Source organism: Loxodonta africana, chromosome 11 (assembly GCF_030014295.1).
Source record: "Loxodonta africana isolate mLoxAfr1 chromosome 11, mLoxAfr1.hap2, whole genome shotgun sequence".
Taxonomy (NCBI): Eukaryota; Metazoa; Chordata; class Mammalia; order Proboscidea; family Elephantidae; genus Loxodonta; species Loxodonta africana.
This window is the reverse complement of record NC_087352.1, coordinates 17,739,754-17,765,814: the sequence shown is the minus strand read 5'-3', so window position 1 is coordinate 17,765,814 and position 26,061 is coordinate 17,739,754. Positions and strand designations below refer to the sequence as shown.

The window sequence follows — 26,061 nt, the reverse complement described above, 5'->3', positions numbered from 1 at the left end:
AGCTGTCAGAAAAACAAACGTGTCAGCAGTCAAATGTCAAAAAACAGGGTCCAACTCTTTATTACGTGAAAAAATGATAACAATGGTGGTAGTATTAGTATTAATAGTACTTAACATTTGTTAACAGGGGCAGTGGTGGGTCAGTAGTAGCATTGTCGCCTTCCATGCAGGAGACGTGGCTTCAGTTACCGGCCGAGGCACCTCATGTGCCGCCACCACCCATCTAATAAGTGGAGGTTTGTGCGTTGCTATGATGCTGAACAGGTTTCAGCGGAGCTTCCAGACTAAGATGAACTAGGAAGAAAGATCTGGCAATATATATAGGCAAATGGGTATAGCTGGTGGGCTGGGCGCCCCGAGACCACCCCCAGGTTCAGGGAGTCTAGCAGGATTCAGCCTATAGTTGAACACACAGCTATGATTTTACTACAGTGAAAGGGTACAAGGTAAAGTCAGCAAAGGGAAAAGGCATGTGGAGCAAAATGCAGGGGAAACCAGGAGCAAGCTTCCAGAATCCTCTCACCGATTCCCAAAGCAGTGAGTTGTGACAAAATGTGTGAAGTGTCCCCCAGGGAAGCTCATTAGAGACTTAGCGCCCGGAGTTTTTACCGGGGGCTGGTCACCTAGATACCCCCTGTGTCAGCCACCTAGTGCTGCTGTAACAAATCACATGTGGATGGCGTTGACAAGCAGAGATTTATTCTCTTGCAGTGAAGTAGGCTAAAAGTCCAAATTCAGCGTGACAGCTCCAGGGGAGGGCTTTCTTTTCCTGTTGGCTGTGGAAGAAGGTCCGTGTTGTTGCTTTTCCTCTGGTCTAGGAGCTTCTCAGGTGCAGGGACCCTGACCCCAAAGGACACGTTCTGCTCCTGATGCTTTCTTGGTGGTATGAGGTCCCCATGTCTCTCTGCAGGCCTCTCTCTTTTGTATCTCAAAAGAGATTGATTTAAGACATAGCCTAATCTTGTTGGTTGAGTTCTGCCTCATTAACATCATAGAGGCAGGATTTATAATACATAGGAAAATCACATCACATGACAAAATGGTGGACAGTCACACAATACTGGAAGTCATGGCCTAACCAAGTTGACAGATATTTTGGGGAGACACAGTTCAACCCATGACACTCTACCTGACACATACCCAAATTCCAGACTCCCACAAGGAAAGCATGTGTTCAGCATAAACCACAGTTTGTCCAAACAGTCTAGGCAGAGTGAACCACTGTTAACTGTTAGAGAATGGAGGGAACTGCCATCCCATGAGTCAAGGTGACTGCCCCAGCTCCCACTGTCACATCTGCGTTCCTGCCACCTTGCAAGCTAGCCTCTCAAAGGAGGCCTGCTATGTGAACTCTTCTCTGTATGGCTGAATATTGAGAGAGAGAGAGAAAGGGGGAAGAGGAAGATGAGGGAAAAGAAGGCTGAGAGGGGGTGCGGTGATTTGGAAAGAAATTGGGGGACAGGGTAAGAGAAAAAGGGGGAAGGACAAGGTATGTGTGTGTGAGAAAAACAGAAAGGGAGAGAAACAGCGACAGGAAGAGAGAGGAAGGAGGAAGAGGGAGAACAAAGAACCTACTTGAAATCAGGAAGGCTGAAGGAAGGAGCAGATCTTGAAAGCCAAGGATGCACTTGACCGTGGGGAATTGGGACGCTGTAACCACTCCTTCTTCCTCAGAAATTGAAGGCCAAGGACCCTGGCAGCCCTGCAGATGATTACTTCACTAGCTATACCCATTTGGCTGTGTATCTTTTTTATATTGCCAGGCCTTTCTTCCTAGTCTGTCTGGGGCCCTATAACCACTCCTCCTTCCTAGATAGTGGGCGGTCTAGGCCTCAGACTGCCGTGCAGGTGATAACTTCCGCTGGCTCTGTTCTCCCACAGCTGAGCCTGACTCCGCCCCAGCCTCGACCTTCACCTTCCAGTCGAGTCCCCAGAAACAGAGATTCTCACTCAAACTAGTGAGTGGATCCCTAGAGGTGGGGGGTGGGCAGCGCAAAGGGGAGGGCCTGGGGCTTTGCCAAACGCGCCATCACCTTCGAGCCCTTCTGAGGGCTGGGGCAGGTGGGAGACCACAGCCCGGGATCGTGCCCCTCTTGGCCTCTGGGTTAGTTTCCTTGAGCTGCCAGAATCAAACTCCACCAACTGGGTGGCTTAAAATGGTGGAAATGAATCAACTCACAGTTCTGGAGGGTTGTTGTTATTGTTAGTTGCCATCAACTCAGTTGGGACTTACGGTGACCTTGTGTATAACAGAATGAAATGTCTGGTCTGGTGCCATCTTCATGATCATTGGTATGTATGAATCCATTGTGGTTATTTTGTTGCTCCATCTCATTGAGGGTTTCCCTCATTTTTGATGACCCTCTATTTTACCAATCATCTTTTTCTAGCAATTGGATTTTCCTGATAACTTGTCCAAAGTAAGCAAGCCAAAGTCTCACCATCTGCTATAGGGTAGAAGTCTGAATTCAGGATGTTAGCAAGGCCGGGTTTTCTCTAAAGGCTCTAGTGGAAGAGCCTTTCTTGTCTCTTAGCTTCTGGTAGCCCCAGTGCTCCTTGGCTTGCAGCTTCAGCATTGCTCTGATCTCTGCCTCCACCGTCAAATGGTGGTCTTCCCTCTGTGTCCCTCTCTGTGTCTCTTCTCTTTTATAAAGGCACCAAACTGATAACCAGACCCATTGCTTTTGGGTCAATTTTGACTCATAGTCGACCCTATAGGACAGAGTAGAACTGCCTCATAGAGTTTCCAAGGAGCGCTTGGTGGATTTGAACTGCCAACCCTTTGGTTAGCAGCCATAGCACTTAAGCACTATACCACCAGGGTTTCCCCGTAAGGGTACCAATCATGTTGAATTAGGACCCACTTTACTCTGGCATGGGGCCCCGGTGACACAGTGGGTAAGAGCTTGGCTGCTAACAAAAAGGTTGGCACTTTGAATCCACCAGCTGCTTCTTGAAAATCCTGTGGGGCAGTTCTACTCTGTCCTATAGGGTCACTGTGGGTCGAAATCGACCCAATGACAACGAGTTTGGGGTTTTTTTTTTTGGTTTTACTCTAGCATGACCTCATGTTAACTGATAATATCTGAAATACCCTCTTTCCAAACGAGGCCACATTCACAGGTGTCTGGGGTTAGGACTTCAGTGTATCTGTTCAGGAGACACGATTCAGTCCCCCCCACACACTGATAGGTAGTGCTGTCTGTGCTCTCTCAAGGACACTCTGAGCTCGTGTGCAGCACATCGGTTCTCCAGTCCTCATAGCAGTCCTCTGTGCTGTTGCTGTTACAAGCCCATTGGACAGAGGAGGAGAGCAAGGCACAAATATATGGTTTGGCTGCTATTAAAAAAAAAAAATTACTTGATATTAATAATGGCTTAAGCAAAATAATTTTATTTCTCTTTCATTTGAAAGTCTGGGCTACTTGAGCGTTGTGCTTTTTTAAGAAGTATCTATATGGGATCAGAGACAGCAGCAACTCAAAAGTTTAGAGAAGAAACTTTGGGGGCTGTGAGTTTGTTAATAGGGGAGGAGTAACTCAGAAAAGGAGGGTAAGAGTGAAGAGTGTAATCAGTGTCACTGAATTTTTCATGGAGAAATTGGTGAATTGGCGTGTTTTGCTGTGTACATTTTCAACAACAAAAGTGAATTACAGTAAAATCTGTGAAAGCTGGAATCTAATGTAAGGTGGAAACCTGTCAGAGAAGGAAAATGCAAATATTTTCCACTAAAACGAGCGACAGAAAAGCGATAAGACTGCACACTGTCAAAGGCAGAAAACTTGCAAGACCAGGAAAAACAAGGCAGTCCTGTCAAGTTCCAGCTCTCACAGGTTTCACTGTATTTTTTTCAAAAAAGCCTGGGGCACGTCTCAATTCAGCCTAGCCGTGTATCATGTGCTCAGTAGGTAAATGTGGCCGGTGGTTACTGCGTTGGACAGCGCAGGTATAGAGCATAAGTTTAAGCCTGATTTTATTTTCTTTGTGGGATCCTATTTTTTTTTTTCTGCTTTGAAGGTAATTTTTTATATTAAAAAATTGAATTTAACTGGACTATGTTTAGTTCTTTATTTTTTCCCGCAATATTTTTGCCTGCTGTTTAGGGATTCTTTTAAAACTATACTTCTACTCTTTAACACTGAAAATGTTTTCTTCTAGTATATCTCTGGTAATTGCTTTGGTTCCAGTCTTGTTTCTTCTTTATAACACTAATTATTTGTATATTGGGTCTCCTTTACCTATTGCCTGTCATTTCTCTGTCACTGTGCCATCTCTTTGTCTTTTTCTTTTGCATTCTGGGGAAATTTTTAAAAATTTATTTTTGTTGCTGAGAATATGGACAGCAAAACATTCGCCAATTCAACAATTTCTATATGTACAATTCGATGACATTGATTACCTTCAAGTTGTACAGTCATTCTCACCCTCCTTTTCTGAATTGCTCCTCACCCATTAGCATACATTCACTGCCCCCTAAGTTTCCTATCTAATCTTTCGATTTGCTGTTGTCAATTTGATCCCATATAATTCTTTTTTTGTGCTTTAAGTGAAAGTTTACAGAGCAAATTAGTTTCTCATTCAAAAATTTATACACTGATTGTTTCCTGACATTAGTTGCAATATCTGCAGTGTGTCAGCACTCTCCCCCTTTCCACCCTATGTTCCCCATTTCCACTCATTCATTTTTGGTGTCCTTTCCTGCCTTCTCGTCTTTGCTTTTGGGCAGGTGTTGCCCATTTTGTCTCATATACTTGATTGAGCTAAGAAGTGTGTTCTTCATGTGTGTTTTGTTTGTTTTATAGGCCCGTGTGATCTGTGGCTGAAAGGTGGGCTTTGAGAGTGGCTGTAGTGTTGAGTTTGAAGAGTATCTGGGGTCCATACTCTTGGGGGTTCCTCCAGTCTGTCAGACCAGTAAGTCTGATCTTTTTAGTGAATTTGAATTTTGTTCTACACTTTTCTCCCACTGTGTCTGCGACCTTCTATTGTGATCCCTGTCAGAGTGGTTGATGGTGGTAGCCAGGCACCATCTGGTTTTTCTGGGCCCAGGCTGGTGGAGGCTCTGGTTTATGTGGTCCTTTAGTCCTTTGGACCAGTACTTCCCTTGTATCTTTGGTTTTCATCATTCACCTTTGTTCTGGACAGGATTGGACCCATAGAAACGTATTTTAGATGGCTGCTCTAAAGCTTTTAAAATCCCATATGCTACTCCCCAAAGTAGGATGAAGAACATTTTCTTTATGACTGTGTTATGCCAGTTGGTCTAGATACTTCCTGAAACCATGGTCCCCAGCCCTCAGCCCCAGTAACTCAATCCCTCGAGGTGTTTGGATGTATCTAAGATGCTTCTGCAACTGGCTTGGTCAAATTGTGCTGACTTGCTCTGAGTTGTGTATTGTCTTTCCCTTCATCAAAATTAACACTTGTCTGTATTAGTGATTTCCTTGGGAAATTTTTAGTTTTTCCTCCATGTCTTAGTCAGGGTTCTCTTGAGAAATAAAACCAGTGAGATATACTTATATAGAGAGAATGATTTACTCAAGGGATTGGCTCACAAAATTGTGGGGGGCTGGCAAGTTCCAAAACCAGTAGGGCAGGCGGAAGGTGGAAACTTCTGCAGGCTTGTGTCCCAAGATCCACAGGTCAGGCGAAGAGTTCAGAGTGGAGAGAAAGAGCAAGTTTTACCAGAGTGTCTCTTTATAATCTGAAGGCAGAACACACCCTAAGGAAACTTTTTTCAACTGAATGATTGCATTCACCTAGATTATATCATGGCAGGTGATTGCATTAGTGTACACTGTGGAACAGCAGCAAGTCTAGTATTTGGCAAAGCCAATGGGAACCCATAGCCCAGCCAAGTTGACACATAAAATTACCTGTCACACTCCATATCACTGCTTACATTTGTCTACACTTTTGTTTCTTATCTGTATAGGCTTCTAACAAAGACTGAAGTGTTACTTAGAGTCTTTCCTCATCTAGCCCTGTTTTTATTTCTGCCTGCCTCTGTCTTATAGGTTTGCTATGAGTCGGAATTGACTCGACAGCAACAGGTTTGGTTTGGTTTGGTTATCAGTCAACTGGCTCTTTTTCTTTCTAAATCTTCTGGGCTGGTATGGTGGTTTCATAAATAAGGGGCCCAGTTTTCTTCTGTCTTGTTGCTTCTATATCTTGTACCCCTGATTTCTGTCTCATGGGCCAAGGTGGCTGCTCTAGCTCCCTCTGTCATGTCTGCGTCCCAGCTACCTGGAATAGGAGAAGGGGAGAGCCTGCTTCAACACTTTAAGGGTATAATCTGGAAGTTGTCTGCTCACATCCTGGCCTGTCTTAGTTTTCTAGTGCTGCTATGACAGAAATAATACAAGTGGGTGGCTTTAACAATTTATTTTCTCACAGTTTAGGAGGCTAAAAGTCCAAAATCAGGGCATTGGCTGTAGGGGAAGTCTTTCTCTCTCTCTCTTTTGGCTCTGGGGGAAGGTACTTGTCACTTCAACTTCTATTCCTTGCCTCCTTGGTGATCTTCATGTGACATGGCATCTGTCATCTCCCATCTCTGCTTCCTCGCTTAATCTGTTCCAGGAGCCCTGGTGGTGCAGTGATTAAGCACTCGGCTGCTAACCGAGGGGTCAGCAGTTCAAATCTACGAGCCGCTGCACAGGAGAAAGATGTGGCAGTCTGCTTCTGTCAAGATTATAGCCTTGGAAACCCTATGGGGCAGTTCTGCTCTGTCCTATAGGGTCACTATGGATGGGAATCGACTCAGTGACAATGGTTTTTTTCTTTGTGTCTCAAAAGAAGTTGACTCAACAGACACCTTATACTGTCGCATCAACATAACAAAAGAAAATCCATTCCCAAATAGGATTGTAACCATAAGTATAAGGGTGAGGATTTGCAACACATATTTTTGGGTGACATAAGTCAATCTATAACACATCCCCTTTGGCCAGACTTATCATATGATTATACCTGGCTGCAAAGGAGACTGGGAAATGTAATTTTTCACTGTTGGCCATGCATCTGGGGAACACTTGTAGATCCTGTTATAAAAGAAAGGGGAAGCCTGGGTACTGGGAGACTACTCAGAGTCTGTGATAATGTGTCACATGCAGCACCCCGGGGAGTTCAGTTCTGATGTGGGGGACTTAATGGCGAGCCCTGGTTGTTGCTGGCATTGCTCGGGGGAGTGATGCGTGGACAGTGATGCTTGGGGGCTCTTGTCTAAGAGAGTTCAGTATGACAGCCTTTTCTTCCTCTGGTCTCCACCAGGATGCCAAGGATGGGCGTTTGTTCAATGAGCAGAACTTTTTCCAGCGAGCTGCCAAGCCTCTGCAAGGTATTCTGCAGGGAATGGGCAAAGAGGGAGAGAGTCTGGGTACCAGCTTGGAAGGGACAGCCAACCTCTCCCTGTGGGCATGGGAAGAATGGGGATCTGAGGCCCAGATCCGTGTCTTATCTGTGCCCACAACCTGCCTCTGGTTACTCCTTAGGCCTCCGGCATCCGAGGACAGACAGTGAATGCTGGGGCCAGCTGGTACCAGCTCTTTTTGTTTGTTTTGTCATGGTGAAAATATACACACCGAAACACTGCCAACACAGCAACCGCCACATTTACAATTCAGTGACATCAGTTACATTTTTTCATGTTATGCCACCATCCTCACTATCCTTTTCCAAAATATGCCACCACTATTACTGTATTTTTACACAAATAATGCATACATTCTATGTTTTTTGCCAACCGTGCCCTCTCCCTACAAGGTATTTTGTAGGCACACTATTCTAATTTTGTTTTTAAGGCAACATGTGAAAAAAAATTGGCATAGTGGGGTTTATGAAAATAACTGGCGGTGGCAGGAGCGGGGAGGACATGATTGGGAAACAAATGTAGAAGGTGCGCATTATTTTCATAAAAATATGGTAGCATAAGCCCAGTGCCCCCCAAACAAAAGATTCCTCTCTCTCCCACCAGTAAACATCAGTAATCCTTGGTTTCTATATATTATTTCATGTAACTGAGATCATACAGTAGTTGTCCTTTTGTGACTGACTTGTTTTGCTCCATATGTTCTCAGTGTTCATTCATGTTATAGCATGTATCAGTACTTCATTTCTCTTTATGACTGAGTAATATTTCATTGTATGGCTAGACTATGTTTTGTTTGTCTGTTCATCTATTAATGGACATTTTAGTTGTTTCTGCTTCAAACCATTTTTGACAGTTAAGCATTAAATTTTCAGGAGTGTTGCAAGCTGGTAATTAAACACAACCATAATTAAAAATTAAATTGTGTATACAACCAAACACCTCATGGCATTTGGTTTCTTGGTTTGGAAGTGTAGAGTCATGGTTTCATGGGACATACCAGTTAATTGGGCTTATAACATGTTTAGTGCTTCTGTTTACCTGCTTTATTACATAGTACTTGGGATCTTAAAAGCTTGCAAGCAGCCATCCAAGGCACAACAATTGGTCTCTATTTGTCTAGAGCAACAGAGGAAGAAGGAGAGTCAGGAATAGGAGGAGGAAATGAAATGTGTGGCTAGTTACCCCCATGAACAAGTACCTCCTTTGCTGTGAGACCAGAAGAACTGGTTGGTACTTGGCTACTATTACAAAACATTTTGATTAAAGATTCCATAGAAGAATCCTGATCGAAAGGGGGAAATTGCAGAACAGAATTTTAAATTTTTATGGACTGTAGAGTTTCTGGAGCCGTGGAGGGTGGATGAACCCCTGAAACTATTGCCCTGAGAAAACCTTTAAATTTTAACCAAAAATATTTCCTGAAGTCTTTTTAAAATGAAGCTGTAGCTTAGCTTAACTAGTAAATGTCTACCTTGAGCATTATGCTATTTTAAGAACTGTCTCTGGGATCAAAGTGACAGCAGCAACTGGAAAGATTAAATAAGAACCTTGGGCAGTAAGTTTATGTTAACAGAGGAGGAACAACTCAGAGAAGGAGGCCGAGAATGGTTTCACAACTTGAAGAATATAATCAATGTCATTGAATTGTACATGTAGAAACTGTTGAATTGGCGTATATTTTGCTGTGCATATTCTCAACAGCAACAACAGAGTAAATAAAATTGAAAAAATAATAAAATACCACAAAAAATTAAATTGTATAAACTTGCAATCAAATAGATTATATTAAAAACAAAGGTAATACACTCTCAAAACTCAGTATGTCCAAATTATTTTAGTGTATTTTCTGTTATCTGTGCTCCTGAGATTACTGTGTTTATGTGATTTGTTGCTGTTGTTGTTGGGTGCCATGGAGTGGATTCTGACTCATACAGACCCCGTGTGACAGAGTAGAACTGCCCCGTCGGGTTTACTAGGCTGTAATCTTTACAGCTACTGGGTTGGTTCGAATCACTGACCTTCCTTGCCGTCAGCAGCTGAGCACTTAATCATTGTGCCATCTAAACTCCTTATTTATATGGTGGAAATACTACATAATATACTGGTCTACTGTGCTTTTCTTCCCAACTCCACAATCAGTGATATTACATTGGTAGCTTGAAATTGCCCATGGTGGAAAGTCTTTAGACCTCTCTGGGTGGCATAAACTCTTGTGTTTGACTACTAACCTAAAGGTTGGCAGTTCAATCCTACCCAGCAGCAACATGGAAAAAAGTGCTGGTGATCTCTTTCCGTAATGATTATAGCCAAGAGAACCCTATGCAGCACAGTTCCACTCTATGACACATGGGGTCGCCATGTGTTGGAATCATTCTATGGGAATTTTTTGGGGGGAGGGGGTGGGTAGTCACACCATGGAAATAGGCAAACACTACCAACCAGGGAAGTTTTTCCCTGGGCAGCCACTTGTTAAACTTTTGTCAGGACACCCCTGGCTCTGTACTACCACCTGAGTGCCTGGAAGGTAGATGGATCAAATTACAGTGACACCACGGCCAGGGTAGGCGTTTATTGATCTGATTAGCTGTGCATGTGAATTCAGGAATTATTCTACCATTCTTCCACTCCAGATTTGCATATGCTTTGTCAGATGCTACCAGCGTTCACCCTTGTCACCCGCAGACACGGTTTACAGGCAGTTCAGGGGTCATCTACTCTGTCCTGTCCCCACCCTGCTTTCACTGTAGCCCACCCACAAGGAGGTAGTCTCCCTCAAGGGTCGAGTTGGGTGTGGGGTTGGGCACTCTCTATTTCTGGTTCCTGTGCACCTGGGGCAGGTGAACTCTAACTTCTCAAGCCCCTGCTTTCCGCAGTGAACAAGTGGAAGAAGCTGTACTCCACCCCCCTTCTAGCCATCCCCACCTGTGTTGGTTTTGGTGTCCACCAGGACAAGTATAGGTGAGCTGCCCCGTTGCCACCCACCCGTCTGTCCCTTGTCCTTCTCCCCTGTCCTGTGCTCTGTATGACTGGGACTCTGGAGCCACTGGCCGGGTAGTTTCTTCCTCCCTTCCCCCCAGTTTGGAGCTGGGTTGGTGCCGAGCTGTGTTAGTTTCTTAGTGCCGCTATAACACAGATAACAAAAATGGGTAGCTTTCATGAACAGAAATTTATTTTTCTCACAGTTTAGGAGGCCAGAATTCAGGGCACTGGCTCTAGGGAAAAGCCATCTGTCCACTCGGGGGGTAATCCTTGTTTCTTTCAGCTTTTCTTCCTCAGTTCCTTGGTCATTTCCACTTGGCATCAGCACATATTTTGGGGGACAAATTCAATCCATAACCCCAGCTATCCAGAACCCTTCTTCTTTCCCCCTGGGACTAAAACCATCTAGTCGCCTGGATGGCCTACGTTCCTCCCCTTCCTTGTTCATCTCTCCTGCCCCTGGGTGGGCTCAGCCCTGGCCCTGCCTCGCCCTGCCTGATTCAAGCCTCGTGTTCTCCAGGTTCATGGTGTTCCCCAAGCTGGGTAGGAGCCTCCAGTCGGCCCTGAATGACCACCCAAAGCACATCATACCGGAGAGGTCTGTGTTCCAGGTGGCCTGCCGGCTGGTACGTACACACCCACCCAGTTCTCGCACTGGGCACGGTGCTTTTCGTTTCAGTCTGTTTGTCGGTTAACTGACAGCGTTTGGTGCTTGCTGAGTGTGTGCTCAGGGTGATCTCTAGAGTCCTGTCTTTGTTACCTAGTGCTTCTACTATTGTTAGGTGCCATTAAGTTGATTCTGACTCAGCGACCTGTAGGACAGAGTAGAACTGCCTCACAGGGTTTCCAAGGCTGTAACTTTTACAGAAGCTGACTGCCACATCTTTCTCTCGTGGAGTGGCTGGTGGGCTCGAATCACTGATCATTCGATTAGCAGCTGAGCAGTTAACCCCTGCACCACCAGGGCTCCTTTATCTAGTGCTGCTAAAACAGAGATACCACAAGTGGGTGCCTTTAACAAACAGAAATTTTAATTTTTTCACAGTTTAGGAGGTTAGAAGTCCAGATTTAGGGCACTGGCTCTAGGGGAAGGCTTTCTCTCTTTGTTGGCTCTGGGGGAAGATCCTTGTCTCTTTTCAGCTTCTGTTCCTCCGTCCTTGGCGATCTTCACGTGGCATGTATCTTTGCCTCTGTGCTTCCTGCTCTGTGTCTGTTGTTGCTGTTGTGTGCCATCAAGTCGATTCTGGCTCATAGTGACCCCATATGATAGAGTAGAACTGCTCCATAGGGTTTTCTAGGCTGAAATCTTACAAGAGCAAATTGCCAGGTCTTTCTCCTGCAGAGCTGATAAGTAGGTTTGAACTGCCAACCTTGCACTTAGCTACCAGGTGCTTTAGGGTTGGGCTGCTAGGGCTCCTTCTCTGCGCAATCTGCTCTTTTATATCTCAAATGTGATTGGCTTAAGACACAATATAGTGGTATGGCCTCACTAACATAACAAAGAAAGCCCTATTCCCAAATGGGATTACAGCCAAAAGTGTAGAGGTTTAGGATTTACAACTATTTTGGGGGGAAGTAGCCCAGTGGCGTAGTGTTAAGTCCTACGGTGATTCGAACCCACGAGCTGCTCCACAGGAGAAAGATATGACAGTCTACTTCTGTAAAGATTACAGCCTTGGAAACCCTATGGAGCAGTTCTACTTTGTTCTTACAGAGTCGCTATGAGTTGGAATTGATTGGGGATGCAAGTCAATCCATAACAAGGCTGTTACAGTCATCCTGTCATAGCAGTGGTGGCGTGGGCCAGGGCAGGAGCTGTGTGGGTGTAAGAAGTGGATGCTCAGGTGTGCTGGAGGTGAACTGGATATGGCCTGTGAGAAAGAAAGAGGGAACAAAGGTGACTTCTGGCTTAACCAGATTTGTGGTTGAGCTATTTATTGAGCAGGGAAGACCAGAAGAGCAAGTTTGGAAGTGAAAACCTAGAATTCTGGCTTGAACATTTTAGGTTTGAAATGACTTTTTGATGTTCAGGTGGAGCTAACACCTAGGCAGTTCAATACGTAAGAGTCCCTGGGTGGCGCAAATGGTTAAGTACTCGACCACTAGCCAGAAGATTGGCAGTTCAGACCCACCAAGAGGTGCCTCAGAAGACAGGCCTACTTGGCAGTCTGCTTCCAAAAGATCACAGCCTTGAAAACCCTGTGGAGCCCAGTTCTACTCTGCACACATGGGGTCACCATGAGTCGGGATCGATTTGAGGGCAACTAGCAACAAGTTCCATCGATATATGAGTCTGGTGCTCAGCAGAAAAGTCGGAGCTAGAGATAAAAATATAAACTGCTGAACTAAATTTATTTCTGCTTGCTAGGTGGCTTTTTTTTATTGTGGGGAGGGGAGATCAATAACCCCCTTCACCTCCTGAGTTTGCCATCATCTAAGAGATAGATACAGGGGTTAGATAGAAACCAACTAGTAGCTTTAGTGTTGTCATAGTGGGCTTCCTCATGCTTCACTGAGAACGTCTCAGACCTGTCCTCTCAGTTACAGGCAGCGCCATATGACCCCAGGGCTAACAGTGAGAGTTCCTACACCAGGCTTTGCATCAGAGCGTCTCTGTGTTAGTCTTCCTACTCACAGATGCTCTCTTCCTTCCTCCCCCAGCTGGACGCCCTGGAGTACCTCCACGAAAACGAGTATGTTCATGGAAACGTGACAGCTGAGAATATCTTTGTGAATCCAGACGACATGACCCAAGTAAGAGCCAGGTGCTCCCCACCTTGGGTTCAGATTCCCACCTATCTCAAAGCCTCAGTTTATTTCACAGTGTTTATTCCAGACAGAATTGATACCCATCATATACAAAGAGTACCTTCAAATACATAAAAAAAATAAGTAACTAAGTAAAAAAAGAATAGGAAAAGCTGTTCATAGAAAAAGAAACCCACAAGTTAGTCAGATACATGAAAAGGTACTCAATTGGCATAGTAATCATAGAAATACAAGTAAAAATTAGATACTATTTTTCATCTATTGGATGGGTAAAATTAAGAAGAATGGTAATATCGATTGCTGGTAAGGATATAAGGGAACAGGCCTCTGTATCCACTGCTGATGGAAGTGTAAACTGGGCAGCTTCTCTGCAAGTAAGTTGGCGCTAGCGATCAAAATTTTAAATACATCTGTGTCTTGGTCCAGCAGTTCCTCTTTTAGGAATGTATTCTATCCGTGTATTCACAGGGCTATTCAAAGGTATACGTACAAGGTATTCCTGACGACGATGATTGTAATAGAAAAATGAGAAATCCCTTAACCGTATTGTCCCCGTAGGATACTGACTAATGTTTCAAAGTTAATTCTGTTAGTCAGGACTCTTTAGTTGCAAATGACAGAAACCCAGATTAACATGGGTTAAGCAAAAAAAAAAAAAAAAATGAGGGGGGAAGGGATGTAATTTCTTGGTTCATGGAACAGAAAAATTCAGGACTTGACTGGCTTCAAACATGGCTGAATCTGGGACCTCAAATCATTTCATTGGGAAGCCGTCTCTTCCGTCTTTGGGCTCTTTTTGCTTCTGCATTGCTCATTATCCGATAGACTCCCTTCTTGGTGATGAAATTGCTGTGAGCCCTCCCAAAACAAACAGACCCAGTTGCCATGGAGTTGACTCCAATTGATGGCACCCCTTTTTGTGCCAGAGTAGAACTGTGTTCCATAGGTTTTCAGAGACTGATTTTGCAGAAGTAAATCACCAGGCCTTTCTTCCAAGGTACAGCTGGGTAGACTCAAATTGCCAACTTTCCCATTAGCAGCTGAGCACGTCCACCATTTGCACCATCCAGGAAAAAAAAATCCCAGCAAAGTCAGGCTTAGATCCCCTCAACGCAGCAACCCCAGTGAAAACCTCAGGTGAGCCCCACCTGCATCACACGGACTGAGGAGTGATCCTATAACTCGATATAGAAGAAGGGGACGTAGGTCCCACATAGACAGAATCAACACTTGTCACCTAGCTGTGTGATAGAATAAGATGTAGCCACTAAAAAGAAGACGATATAGTTGGCTTTATTTATGTATCTGGAAGATCAAGACTTTAATTTTTGTTTTGAACTCATTAAAACCTCCAAACCTGTGTGAGGTGGGGACTGCTATTGTAATTTTACAGACGACGAAATCAAGGCATAGAGACGCTTCCCTAACTTGCCTGAGGTTGTACAGCCACTAAAGGGTAGAGCTGGAGGAGTCCCTGGGTGGCGCAGATAGTTAAGCACTTGGCTACTAACAGTAAATTTGGCAGTCCAGACCCACCCAGAGGTACCTGGAAGGAAAGGCCTGGCAATCTACTTCCAAAAGGTCACAAAAACCCTATGGAGCAGTTCTACTCTGCATACGTCAAGTCAGAATTGACTCCATGGCAACTAACACCAGCACAACATTAGTGGATTACTTCTAGATAATGAGTTTAGGAAGCAATAGGAATGGTTGGTCTGGGACTTTTTGCTTAGCACCGCTCTGTACTGTTTGGCCTTTTTGCTATGAGCATGCCTTAATTTTATAATTTAAAAATATGTCATTTGTCATGGGTGGGTTGTTTCAAGTTGTATCCTCAGTTGAAATCTCTGGCTTCGTGAGTCCTGCCCAGCTCCTAACCTGCAAACTGTATGGCTTCTCCCTACATCTGCAGGTGACCATGGTAGGCTACGGCTTCACCTTCCGGTACTCTCCAGGTGGCAAGCATGTGGCCTACATTGAAGGCAGCAGAAGCCAACACGAGGGGGACCTCGAGTTCATTAGTGTGGACCTGCACAAGGGATGCGGTAAGAGCCAGAGGAGGGCTCAGGTTCAGGACCATGGACACGTGCTCCTCCCTCAAGGGCAGCTCTGGAGGTTCACAGGGGTCCCTGGGTGGTGCAAACATTAACACACCCAGCTGCTAACCAAAAGGTTGACCAATCGAGTCCACCCAGAGGTGCCTTGGAAGAAAGACCTGGTGATCTACTTTGGAAAAATCAGCCATTGAAAATCCCGTGGAGCACAGTTCTAGTCTGACACGCATGGGGTCACCATGAGTCGGAATCGTCTTAAGGGCAAAAAAAAAAAAAAAAGAGGAGGGAGTTCAAAACCATGGATTGCAGATGGCCAGCCACAGGAGAGACTCTGTTAGCTCCCTAGGACCGCTGTAGCAAAACATTACGGGCTGGGTGGCTTACGTAAGGGCAGAAATTTATTGTTTCACTCACTGTTCTGGAGGCTAGGAGTCCAAACTTAGGGGTTGGCAGAATCATGCTCTTTCTGAAGGCACTAGGGGAGGGTCCTTTCTTGTTTCTTCTGGCTTCCGGTCGCCCCAGACATTGCTTTGCTTATAGAAGCATCTTCACATGGCCGTTACTCCTCTCTCTCTGTGCCTTCTCCTCTTTTACCAGGACACCACTCATGTTAGATTAGGACCCACCCTACCCTAGTCTGACCTCATATTAACACCATCAGAGAGCTTATTTCCAAACAAGGTCACATTCACAGGTACTGGAGTTAGGACTTCAGCCTATCTATTTGGAGAGTCCCTAGGTGGCACACATGGTTAAGTGGTTGGCTGCTAACTGAAAGGTTGATGGTTCAAACCCACCAGCTGCTCCACAGGAGAAAGATGTGTAGTCTGCTTCCATAAACATTACAGCCCTGAAAACCTGGTGAGGCAGTTGTACTCTGTCCTGTAGATCACTATGAGTCAGAATCGACTCGTAGGCTACAGGGGTGGTTTAGAGAGCCTAGCAGTTCAGCAGTGTGGACAGCAGGTGACCATTACAGAGGGAAGTGCCAGGACATGGGATTCAGCACCACAGACAGCGAGTAGCTGGACACAAAGGAAAGCTGTGTAGCTCTAAGGTGGGAATGCAGGATACAGGGCAAGACTCACCCGGGGGGGCTGTTGAGGAGGCAGGTGGCGCTCCGTATCTGGAGTAGTGTAGGGAAGTCGGGGCTGGAGGCTCAGCTCTCGGGGTATCATAAGAATTGTCAGCCGACACCCTGGGAGAGATTGAGATTATCTAGAGAAAGAGCATGGAATGAGGAGAGGACTCGGGGTGGATTCCTTGAGGAGCCTCAGCCCCACTTACTTAGATTTCTTTATATCACAACCACCCCTGTGCTGAGTCACTCCAGACTCTCAGAAAAAGCATTTTAGATTTTTAGAAAGTTTGGGGGTCACGTGTGGGCTCATCACTGTCCCAAATTCAAACCTGGGTGTAAGGATGGTCACAGTGCCAGTAATAATCATTTTATCTGTGCAGCCTACCTGCTTAGGCATATTTTAGGCTCCTTCATTAAAGAGTCTAAGTTGCCATCTTTACAAATATGTACATATGTTCATTATATGGCAAATGCCTGTCTATGTGGAAAGGTGAAGGAACGTGATGTGCTGATTAATTGAGTATTCTGGAAATGAATTTACCTCATTCGGCACACTAAATGAAGTGTCAACATTTTATTACAACACACACACTGGGCTGCTGTGAACAGCCTGTAATCTCTCATGACTTGGGGACACATCTGAGTCTTTTTTTCCTGCCAACGTGCCCTAACAAGAATCAGTTGTCACTGCTCAGTGTTGTGGGCCTGGGAGGTTGGCGTGAAACTGTCTGATCTCTACAGAAGAATCCTGATTAGAAGCGGAAAATGCAGAACAGAATTTCAAGTTCTCCTGGAATCCCAACTTTCTGGGGCCATGGAGGCTAGGTGAACCCCCTAAAACTATAGCCCTGAGATAATCTTTAATCTTTAAACCAAAAAGATTCCCTTAAGTCTTCTGAAAACCAAACAGTAGTTTAGCTTAAGTAGTAAAGAATGTCTGCTTTGAGCATTGTGCTCTTTTAAGAACTATTTATATGGGGATCAAATGGACAGCAGCAACTTGAAAGGTTAGATAGGAACCACCGGGGGCAGTGAGTTTATGTTAATGGGGGAGGAACAATGAGGAAAGGGAGAATGAGAATGGTTGCGCAACTCAAAGAATATAATCAGTGTCACTGAATTGTACATGTGGAAACCTGAATTGGTGTGTGTTCTGCTATGTGTATTCTCAACAACAGAAAATCAACGAATAATTAAAAAAGAAAAAACAGTCATCTCACGCTGCGAGGTAGCTACTTGTTGACTTCGCATCTGTCTTTTCTGCCAGAAAACCTAGTCAGAGCTGGGTGGAGAGAAATCTTCACTACCAGGTTGCTCCCGTTGTTGAGACAGCATCAGGACTGACAATTGCATTTTGGCTGATGACTCAGCTTGTGCTTCTTCCACGTTTCCCTTTGTGTGTTTGTGAATGTGAGTGTACAGGGTGGCTCAGGCCTCCCACGTCAACTACAAGCCGGAAAGCAGCTTAGAGCCCATCTCTGTTGAGGCGAGTCCATGATGCCATTTCTTTTTTTTTTTTAATAATATCTCGTTGTGTTTTTGGTGAAGGTTTTACACAGCAGTTTGTACACAGAGTTGTTTGATGACGTTGGTTACATTCCTCGCAGTACCTGAACATCCTCATCATTTCTGTTCTGGTCGTTCTGTTTCCATTAATCTAGTTTCCCTGCCTCCTTACTTTCTCATCTTTGTTTTAAAATCATTTTTGACTGTTTGGTCTTATATAGAGGATTTTTTAAAGGGGCACAGTACTTAACGGGCGATATTCTTTATTTTGTGAGCCATTTTGTTATTTAGCTAAAAGGTGATCTCATGAGCTAGTTTCAGTTCAAGATTTATTTAAAAAGAATCTCAGGGAGTTCACTAGTCTCAATCAGTCCAGTAGGTCTGCCTTTTTTCTTTTTTTTTTTTAGGATATGAGATCCTGTTTCACATTTTCTCCCATTCTATCAGGACGTATCTATCGTGGGTCCGTGGTGCCATCTTTGTGCCGGTTTTGCTCTAGTTCCAGTATTACATCTAATAAAGCCTGATGCTTCTCTAATACTGTTACATTTAGAAATAGACAAACAAAAAAAAAAAACCACCCACGTGCCTGTTCACGTCCCCCCACCAGAATGAGCTCCCTGAGGGCAGAAGCAGCATCTGTGCCTCCAGTGTCTTTTGGTAGAAGGCCCGGTTTCATCAATGCTTGGTGTCTGGTGAATGCTTATGTGAGGAGTTGTCTGAATGTTGTGACTAGGAGGCTTGAGGAAAACAAAGACACTTTCTGTTTCTGTCTTAGTTATCTAGTGCCGCTGTAGCAGAACTACCACAAGTGGGTGGCTTTAATCAACAGAAATTTATTTTCTCACAGTTTAGGAAACTGGAAGTCCAAATTCAGGGCGCTGACTGTAGGGGAGGGGTTTCCGTCTTTGTCAGCTCTGGAGGAAGGCCCTTGTCTCTTTAGCTTCTGTTCCTTCACTCCTCCGTGACCTTCATGTGGTGTGGTATCTGTCTTCCCCCATCTCTGCTTGTTTGTTTAATCTCTTTTATATTTCAGAAGAGATTGACTCAAGACAGACCCTACACTAATACGGTCTAATTAACGTAACAAAGAAAACGTGTTCCCGAATGGGATCATAACCACAGGTATAGACCAAACCCACTGCCATCTAGTCGATTCCAACTCACAGTGACCGTATTGGACAGAGTAGAACTGCCCCATAGGGTTTCTAAGGTTGTAATCTTTACAGAAGCAGACTGCCACATCTTCCTCCTGTAAAATGGCTGGTGGGTTTGAACCACCGACCTTTTGGTTAGCAGCTGAGCTCTTAACCGCTGCATCACCCAGGCTTCTTAACCACAGGTATATAAAAAAAAAAACAAAACGGTATAGGGGTTAGTAATTACCGCACATATTTTTGGGGACACAATTCAAGCCATAAAGTCTCCTTTGCCTGACCTGACTAGGCTGGGCTTGGTGTCCTCCCTGAGTAACCTCTTGGGCTGTTCTGTCTCCTTTGTAGCTCAGGTCAACCCACACACCAGGAACATCTTCCCCTCTCAACTGCTCGCTCATTTACTCAGTGCTGCCATGTTATGGATTGAGGTGTGTTCCCCAAAAATGTATTGTAAGTCCTAAACCCCATACCTGTGGATGTAATATAATTTGGGAATGGAATTTTCTTTGTTATGTTAATGAGACCATATCCTGTAGGGTGTGTTTTAAGCCAGTGACTTTTGAGATATAAAAAGAGCAGATTAGCACAGAGAAGGAAGCACAAAGGAGGGGGAAGATACACGTCACATGAAGATCACTGAAAAGAGACAAGGACCTTCCCCCAGAGCCCACAGAAAGAGAAAGTCTTCTCCTTGAGCCAGCGTCCTGAATCTGGACTTTTAGCTTCCTGAACTGTGAGAAAATAAATTTCGTTCTTTAAAGCCACCCCGTGTGGTATTTCTATTACAGCATGTCTGACTTTCCTAGTGCTGCTATAATGGAAATACCACAAGCAGGTAGCTTTAAAGAACAGAAATTTATTTTCTCACAGTTCAGGAGGCTAGAAGTTCAAATTCAGGGCACCAGCTCTAGGGGAAGGCTCTCTCTCTGTCAATTCTGAGGGAAGATCATTGTTTCAGCTTCCACAGTTCCAGAGTTCCTCAGTTCCTTGGCCATCTCCATGTGGCATCTCTCTTCCCCATGTGTGCTTGCTTGTGTCTGTGTCTAATCTGCTCTTTTATATCTCAAAAGTCACTAGGTTTAAGCCACACTCTGCATGGATATGACCTCATTAACATAACAGAGAAAACTCTATTCCCAAATGAGATTGCATCTGCAGTTTTAAAATCCTAAAACCCACCACCATCAAGTTGATGCTGCCTCATAGCAATCCTACAGGACGGAGTAGAACTGACCCACGGGGTTCCAAGGCTGACATCTTTACGAAAGTAGACTGCCACATCTTTCTCCCATGTAGCGGCTGGTGTGTTTGAACCACTGACTTTTCACTTAGCTGCCGACTGTTTAATGACTGTGCTGCCAGGGCTCCCATCCACGGGTATAGGGGTCAGGAATCCAGCATATATTTTTGAGGGACACAGTTCAATCTGTAACAATTGGCAAGGGCCGGGACCTAAGTAAACACTTGTCTGGGTTTGCAGAATGAAGCCTGGGGCCCGGCACAGTGGGCACAAAGGACCATTTGAAAGAGTGAGTGCATGAAATGAAAGGGTGAAAGGATGAGAGTGAGCTAGGGAAAGAGTGGGTGAAAAAAGTATGGGGAGAGTGAACAGGAGTAATTGAGACAATAAGAGAATTGAGAATGTTGTTGGGTGCCATCAAGTTGATTCCAACTCATAGCAACGCATGTGTCACGGATTGAATAGTGTCCCCCCAAAATATGTGTCAACTTGGCGAGGTCGTGATTCTCAGTATTGTGTGACTGTCATCCATTTTGTGATCTGATGTAATTGTCCTGTGTGTCATAAATCCTAATCTTTGCCTGTGGTTAATGAGGCAAGATTAGGTTATGGTAAAGAGGATAATTCAGGTCACAGCCCTGATCCAGTGTAAGGGGAGTTTCTCTAGGGTGTGGCCTGCATCACCTTTTATCTTACCAGAGCTACAATGGAGAGAAGCAGGCACAGAGATAAGGACCTCATACCACCAAGAAAAAAGGGGAAGCAGAGCCTGTCCTCTGGACCTGGGGTCCCTGTGCCGAGAAGCTCCTAGACCAGGGGAATATTGATGACAAGGACTTTCCCCCAGAGCCAACAGAGTGAGAAAGCCTTCCCCTGGAGCTAGTGCCCGAATTCATTTGGACTTCTAGCTTTCTAGACTGTGGAAGAATAAATTTCTGTTTGTTAAAGCCATCCACTTGCGGTATTTCTGTTATAGCAGCAGTAGATAACTAAGACACCATGTGATGGAACAGAACTGCCCCATAGGGTTTCCTGGGCTGTAATCTTCACAAGAGGAAATCTCCAGACCTTTATCTTGAGGAGCAGCTGGGTAGGTTTGAACGACCAACCTTTCACTTAGCAGCTGAGCACTTCACCATTCTCCATCAGGGTGAATGGAAAATGAAGGGATGGATAAGACAAGCCATGTGTTTGGATGGTTGAAGTGAGTGCATGGCTGAGAGGCAGACAGAGTCAGGAGGGCATGGATATGACAGTGAGTGGAGCATCCAACTGAGTCGCCTCCCCTTCCTCCCCAGGGCCCTCCCGCCGCAGTGACCTCCAGACCCTGGGCTACTGCATGCTCAAGTGGCTCTATGGGTGCCTGCCGTGGACAAACTGCCTCCCCAACACTGACGACATCATGAAGCTGAAGGAGAAGTGAGTCTGGCGGGGGGCAGGTGGGGCGGAAGCTCAGAACCAGACAAGAAGGAGGGGTCAGTGGCCCTCGGATGTGCGCTCTGCCGTCCAGCCCAGTGGACGAGGCCGTGGGTCCCAGATACACACCGCCTGGGCTCACCTTCCAGCCCAGAGGGTCCTTGATCCTGGTGGGGTGGTACCCTCTTCCGTGAGAGGGGGTCCTGTCAGCACCCACCTCCTGGGGATGTAGGAAGTTGGGGGAGGCATATACACACGGGACTTAACACAGAATCTGCCCAGAGGAAGTGCTCACCGGGCTTTGGCACCAGGACTCACTGGTTCTCAGGGCAAGAATGCGAGCAGATCAGGCCTGGGCTCTGCCTTAGCCAGCACCATCAACCGGTCAGGGTTCACGCTTCAAATAAGGTTGTTGCTATTTCAATCTGAGTTTTCTAGAGGAGCAAAATCAGTGAAACATATATGCAGGTAGTCCCTGACTTATAACAGAGCTCCGTTCTGATGACTCTGTCCTGAGTTGAGTCTGGTGTAAATCAGTTACCTCATTTTTTTTTTTTTCCTATTTGTCGTTATTATTGCCTTTTATTAGCAGTTACTTTCATTATTATTGCCTTTATAAATTCAATCTTTGTCTCTGGGGGTTGGAAACATTACGTGTAAACTTAGATATATTTTGCTACTTATCAATATTAAAAAACACAAATCATAAATATTTACTCTGATGATGAAGAAGAGTTGGACGATTTATTGGCGTTTTGTCAGTTGTGGTAATAGCTCCACTTGTGGAAGGTTCTGGATCATCTGGATTATTCCTGGGGATGGGGATGGCGTTTCTAGTGGGAAATTTAGTGAGACTTGTCCGTGTGGTTCTTTTCTTTTTTCCTTCATATATTTCACGGCAACATCTCACTACTTTCCAAATCTGCCTTACTGACTTTAGCAAAGTGATCAGCGTTTGGGTCTAAGTTTTCAAGCAACTGAAGCCCCTGATTTAGCTTAGAAAACTAAATCTATACAGCATTGTTTTGAACAGTAAATCATAAAATTGAACAGTTGAGAGTGAACATCTGAGAGTGATAACATCAGCAAATTATAAACTGCAATACTGTATGTAGTACATATTACTAATGATAAGATGTACAAAAAAAAAAAGATGGTCGTAAGCACGGTTTGTCATAACTCGATTATGTCTTAACATCAGGGACTACCTGTACAGTAAAACATGTGAAAGCCAGAACCTGCATAAGGTGTAAACCTGTCTGAGAAAGAAAGCTCAAATATTTTCTACTAATAGAGAGTGATAAAGAAGTGATAAGACTGCACCCTGTCAAAGGTGGAAAACTTCCTAGACCTGCAAAAACGAGGCAGTCCCATCAAGCTCCGGCTCTCACAGGTTTTACTGTGTAAATATACAGGGACAGATTTACTTCCAGGAAATGGGTCATACAATTTTGGAGGCTGGCACATCCCAAATCCATGGGTTTGGTGGCAGGCTGGAGACCTCTGCTGGCTCACAGGATTGTGTGGGTTGGCAAATCCAAGATCTGTAGGTTAGGTAGCAGGCTGGAAACACTTGCAGACTTATATCCCCAGAACCAGAAGTCAGGCAATGAGAAGAGTGCAGGGTTGAGGAAGAGAGTGAGCTTTGCCAGAACATCCATTTATATACTGGAGGCAGACCATAGCCCCAAGGAAACTCTGTCTTAGCTATCCACAGAAATATCACAAGTGGATGGTTTTAGCAAAAAGAAAAGCTCTCACAGTCTAGGAGGCTGGAAGTCCAGATTCAGGGTGCCAGCTGCAGGGGAAGGCTTTCTTTCTCTGTCAGCTCTGGGGGAAGGTCCTTGTCATCAATCTTTGCTGGTTTAGGAGCTTCTCAGCTCAGGGACCCCGGGTCCAGAGGACACGCTTTTCTCCCGGCCGTTCTTTCCTTGTGGTAGGAAGTCTCCTCTCTTTTATATCAATTTTCTGTTTTGTATCTCAAAAGAGATTGACTCAAGATATAACCTAATCCTGTAGATTGAGTCCTGCCTCATTAACATAACTGCCTCTAATCCTGCCTCAATCACATCATAGAGGTAGGATTTACAATACAGGATGATCACATCAGATCACAAAATGATGGATAACCACGCAATACTGGGAATCATGGCCTACCCAAGTTAGCACGCATTTTTGAGGGGCACAATTCAATCCATAATACCTTCCAACTGATTGCTTGGATCAGATTACAAAATGAAAGATGATTACATAGTGCCTGCTGAACCACTGAGAATTAGAGTCTAGTCATGTTGACACAGAATGTTGTGGTTTTGTGCTGTCAAGTCGATTCCAACTCATAGTGACCCCATGTGACAGAGTAGAGCTGCCCAATAGGATTTCCTAGGCTATAATCTTTACAGGAGCAGATTGCCAGGTCTTTTTTCCTGAAGAGTGGCTAGCAGGTTCGAACTGCAGACCTTTCAGTTAGCAGCAGAGCACTTAACCATTTCACCACCAAGTCTTCTGCATATAACTCACACACACACACCTGTTGCTGTTGAGATGATTCCAACTCATAGCGAATCTGTAGGACAAGAGTAGAACTGCCCCATAGGGTTCCTAGGCTGTAATCAAGGACATCATACATGAAGAAAGCAAAAGGTCATTAAAAAGACAGGAAAGAAAGATAAGACCAAAATGGATGTCAGAAGAGACTCTGAAACTTGCTCTTGAACATCGAGTAGCTAAAGCAAATGGAAGGAAGATGAAATAAAAGAGCTGGATGGAATATTTGAAAGGGCAGCTTGAGAAGACAAAGAATTATAATGAAATGTGCAACGACCTGGAGTTAGAAAACCAAAAGAGAAGAACAAGCTTGGCATTTCTCAAGCTGAAAGGACTGAAGAAAAAACTCAAGCCTAAAGTTGCAATATTGAAGGATTCTGTGGGCGAAAAATTGAACAATGCAGGAGGCATCAAAAGCAAATGGAAGGAATACACAGAGTCACTGTACTAAAAAGAATTGGTCAGTATTCAACCATTTCAGCAGGTAGCATATGATCAAGAACTGGTGGTACTGAAGGAAGAGGTCCAGGCTGCACTGAAGACATCGGTGACAAACAGGGCTCCAGGAATTGACGGAATACCAGTTGAGATGTTTCCTTAGATGGATGCAGCACTGGAGGTGCTTGCTTGTCTGTGCCAAGAAATTTGGAAGACAGCTATCTGGCCAACTGACTGGAAGATATCCAAATTTGTGCACGTTCCAATGAAAGATGATCTAACAGAATGCAGAAATTATCAAACAATATCATTAATGCCACACACAAGTAAAATCTTGCTGAAGATAATTCAAAAATGGTTGTAGCATTACATCATTAGGGAACTGCCAGAAATTCAAGCCAGATTCGGAAGAGGACGTGGAACCAGGGATATCATTGCTGATGTCAGGTGGATCTTAATGGCAAGCAGAGAATAACAGAAAGATGTTTATCTGTGTTTTATTGGCTGTACAAAAGCATTCCACTGTGGATCACAACAAATTATGGGTAACATTGCAAAGAATGGGAATTCCAGAGCACGTAATTGTGTGCAACCTGTACATAAACCAAGGTGCAGTCTTTTAAACATAACGAGGGGACACAGTGTAGTTTAAGATCAGGAAAGGTGTGCATCAGGGTTGTATCCTTTCACCATACTTACTCAATCTGTATGCTGAGCACATAATCCCGAAAAGCTGGACTATATGAGAGTAAGTCAAAAAGCATTGCAACAAAATCATATAAACTTTTATTAAACAAAAATATTAAAATGTAAAGCTATTGTTTCTCGACATATCCTCCATCTAGGCCTATACACTTCTGAATGCGGTGTTTCCATCTATCTACCCTTCCCTGGTAGCATAGTGGTTAAAAGCTATGGCTGCTAAGAAAATGGTTAACAGGCGCTCCTTAGAAACTCTATGGGGCAGTTCTGCTCTGTTCTATAGGGTTGCTATCAGTTGGAATCGACTTGATGGCAGTGGGTTCAGTTTTTTTTTTTTTTTTTTGTAACCCTTCCCTGAAGAATTCTGAGTTCTTCAATTTACACTATGTCAAAATGGCAGTTTCGACATCCTTCAGGGACTCAAATCCTGTTCCTTTTAAATGTTTTTTGAGTTTTGGGAACAAAAAGAAGTCTGAAGGGGCAAGATCAGGGCTGTAGGGTGGATGGGGTAAAGTTTCCCCACAAAATTCTCAGAGGACAGCCCTTGCTACCCTTGAAGAATGAGCAGGAGCATTTGTCATGATGGAAAAAAAAATCCCTTGGCGTGACTTTCGTGGTCTTTTTCTCACCAATGCAGTTTTCTGCTTTCTTAAAACTTGTTTATAATAAGTCCCTGTGATCATCCTGTGTCTTGTGAGAAAATTTATTAGATTATCCCTTTGGAATTCCAAAAAACAATCTCCATAACTCGAGTGGTCTTCTCTCTCTTGGCCCATCTTTGAGGTCTTCCCAACCTTCCTTAAAAT

The 26,061-nt window shown here is 44.5% G+C and overlaps 1 protein-coding gene across 13 annotated transcripts in view; it reads left to right on the top strand.

Annotated features, from left to right (window-relative positions):
- The window catches only part of VRK3 (VRK serine/threonine kinase 3), a 61,068-nt gene that overhangs the window by 19,020 nt on the left and 15,987 nt on the right, over window positions 1-26,061 (top strand). For 8 of the 13 annotated variants that reach the window (XM_064294043.1, XM_064294045.1, XM_064294050.1 and 5 more), the window contains 4 exons: window positions 10,866-10,971; window positions 13,007-13,099; window positions 15,027-15,159; window positions 21,451-21,571. In XM_064294043.1, the coding sequence (XP_064150113.1) occupies window positions 10,866-10,971; window positions 13,007-13,099; window positions 15,027-15,159; window positions 21,451-21,571 (453 nt within the window). Of the gene's footprint in view, window positions 1-1,881; window positions 1,959-7,266; window positions 7,334-10,239; window positions 10,325-10,865; window positions 10,972-13,006; window positions 13,100-15,026; window positions 15,160-21,450; window positions 21,576-26,061 lie in introns of those variants that run through there. The other 5 variants (XM_064294053.1, XM_064294046.1, XM_023543297.2 and 2 more) reach the window with 3 other exon arrangements.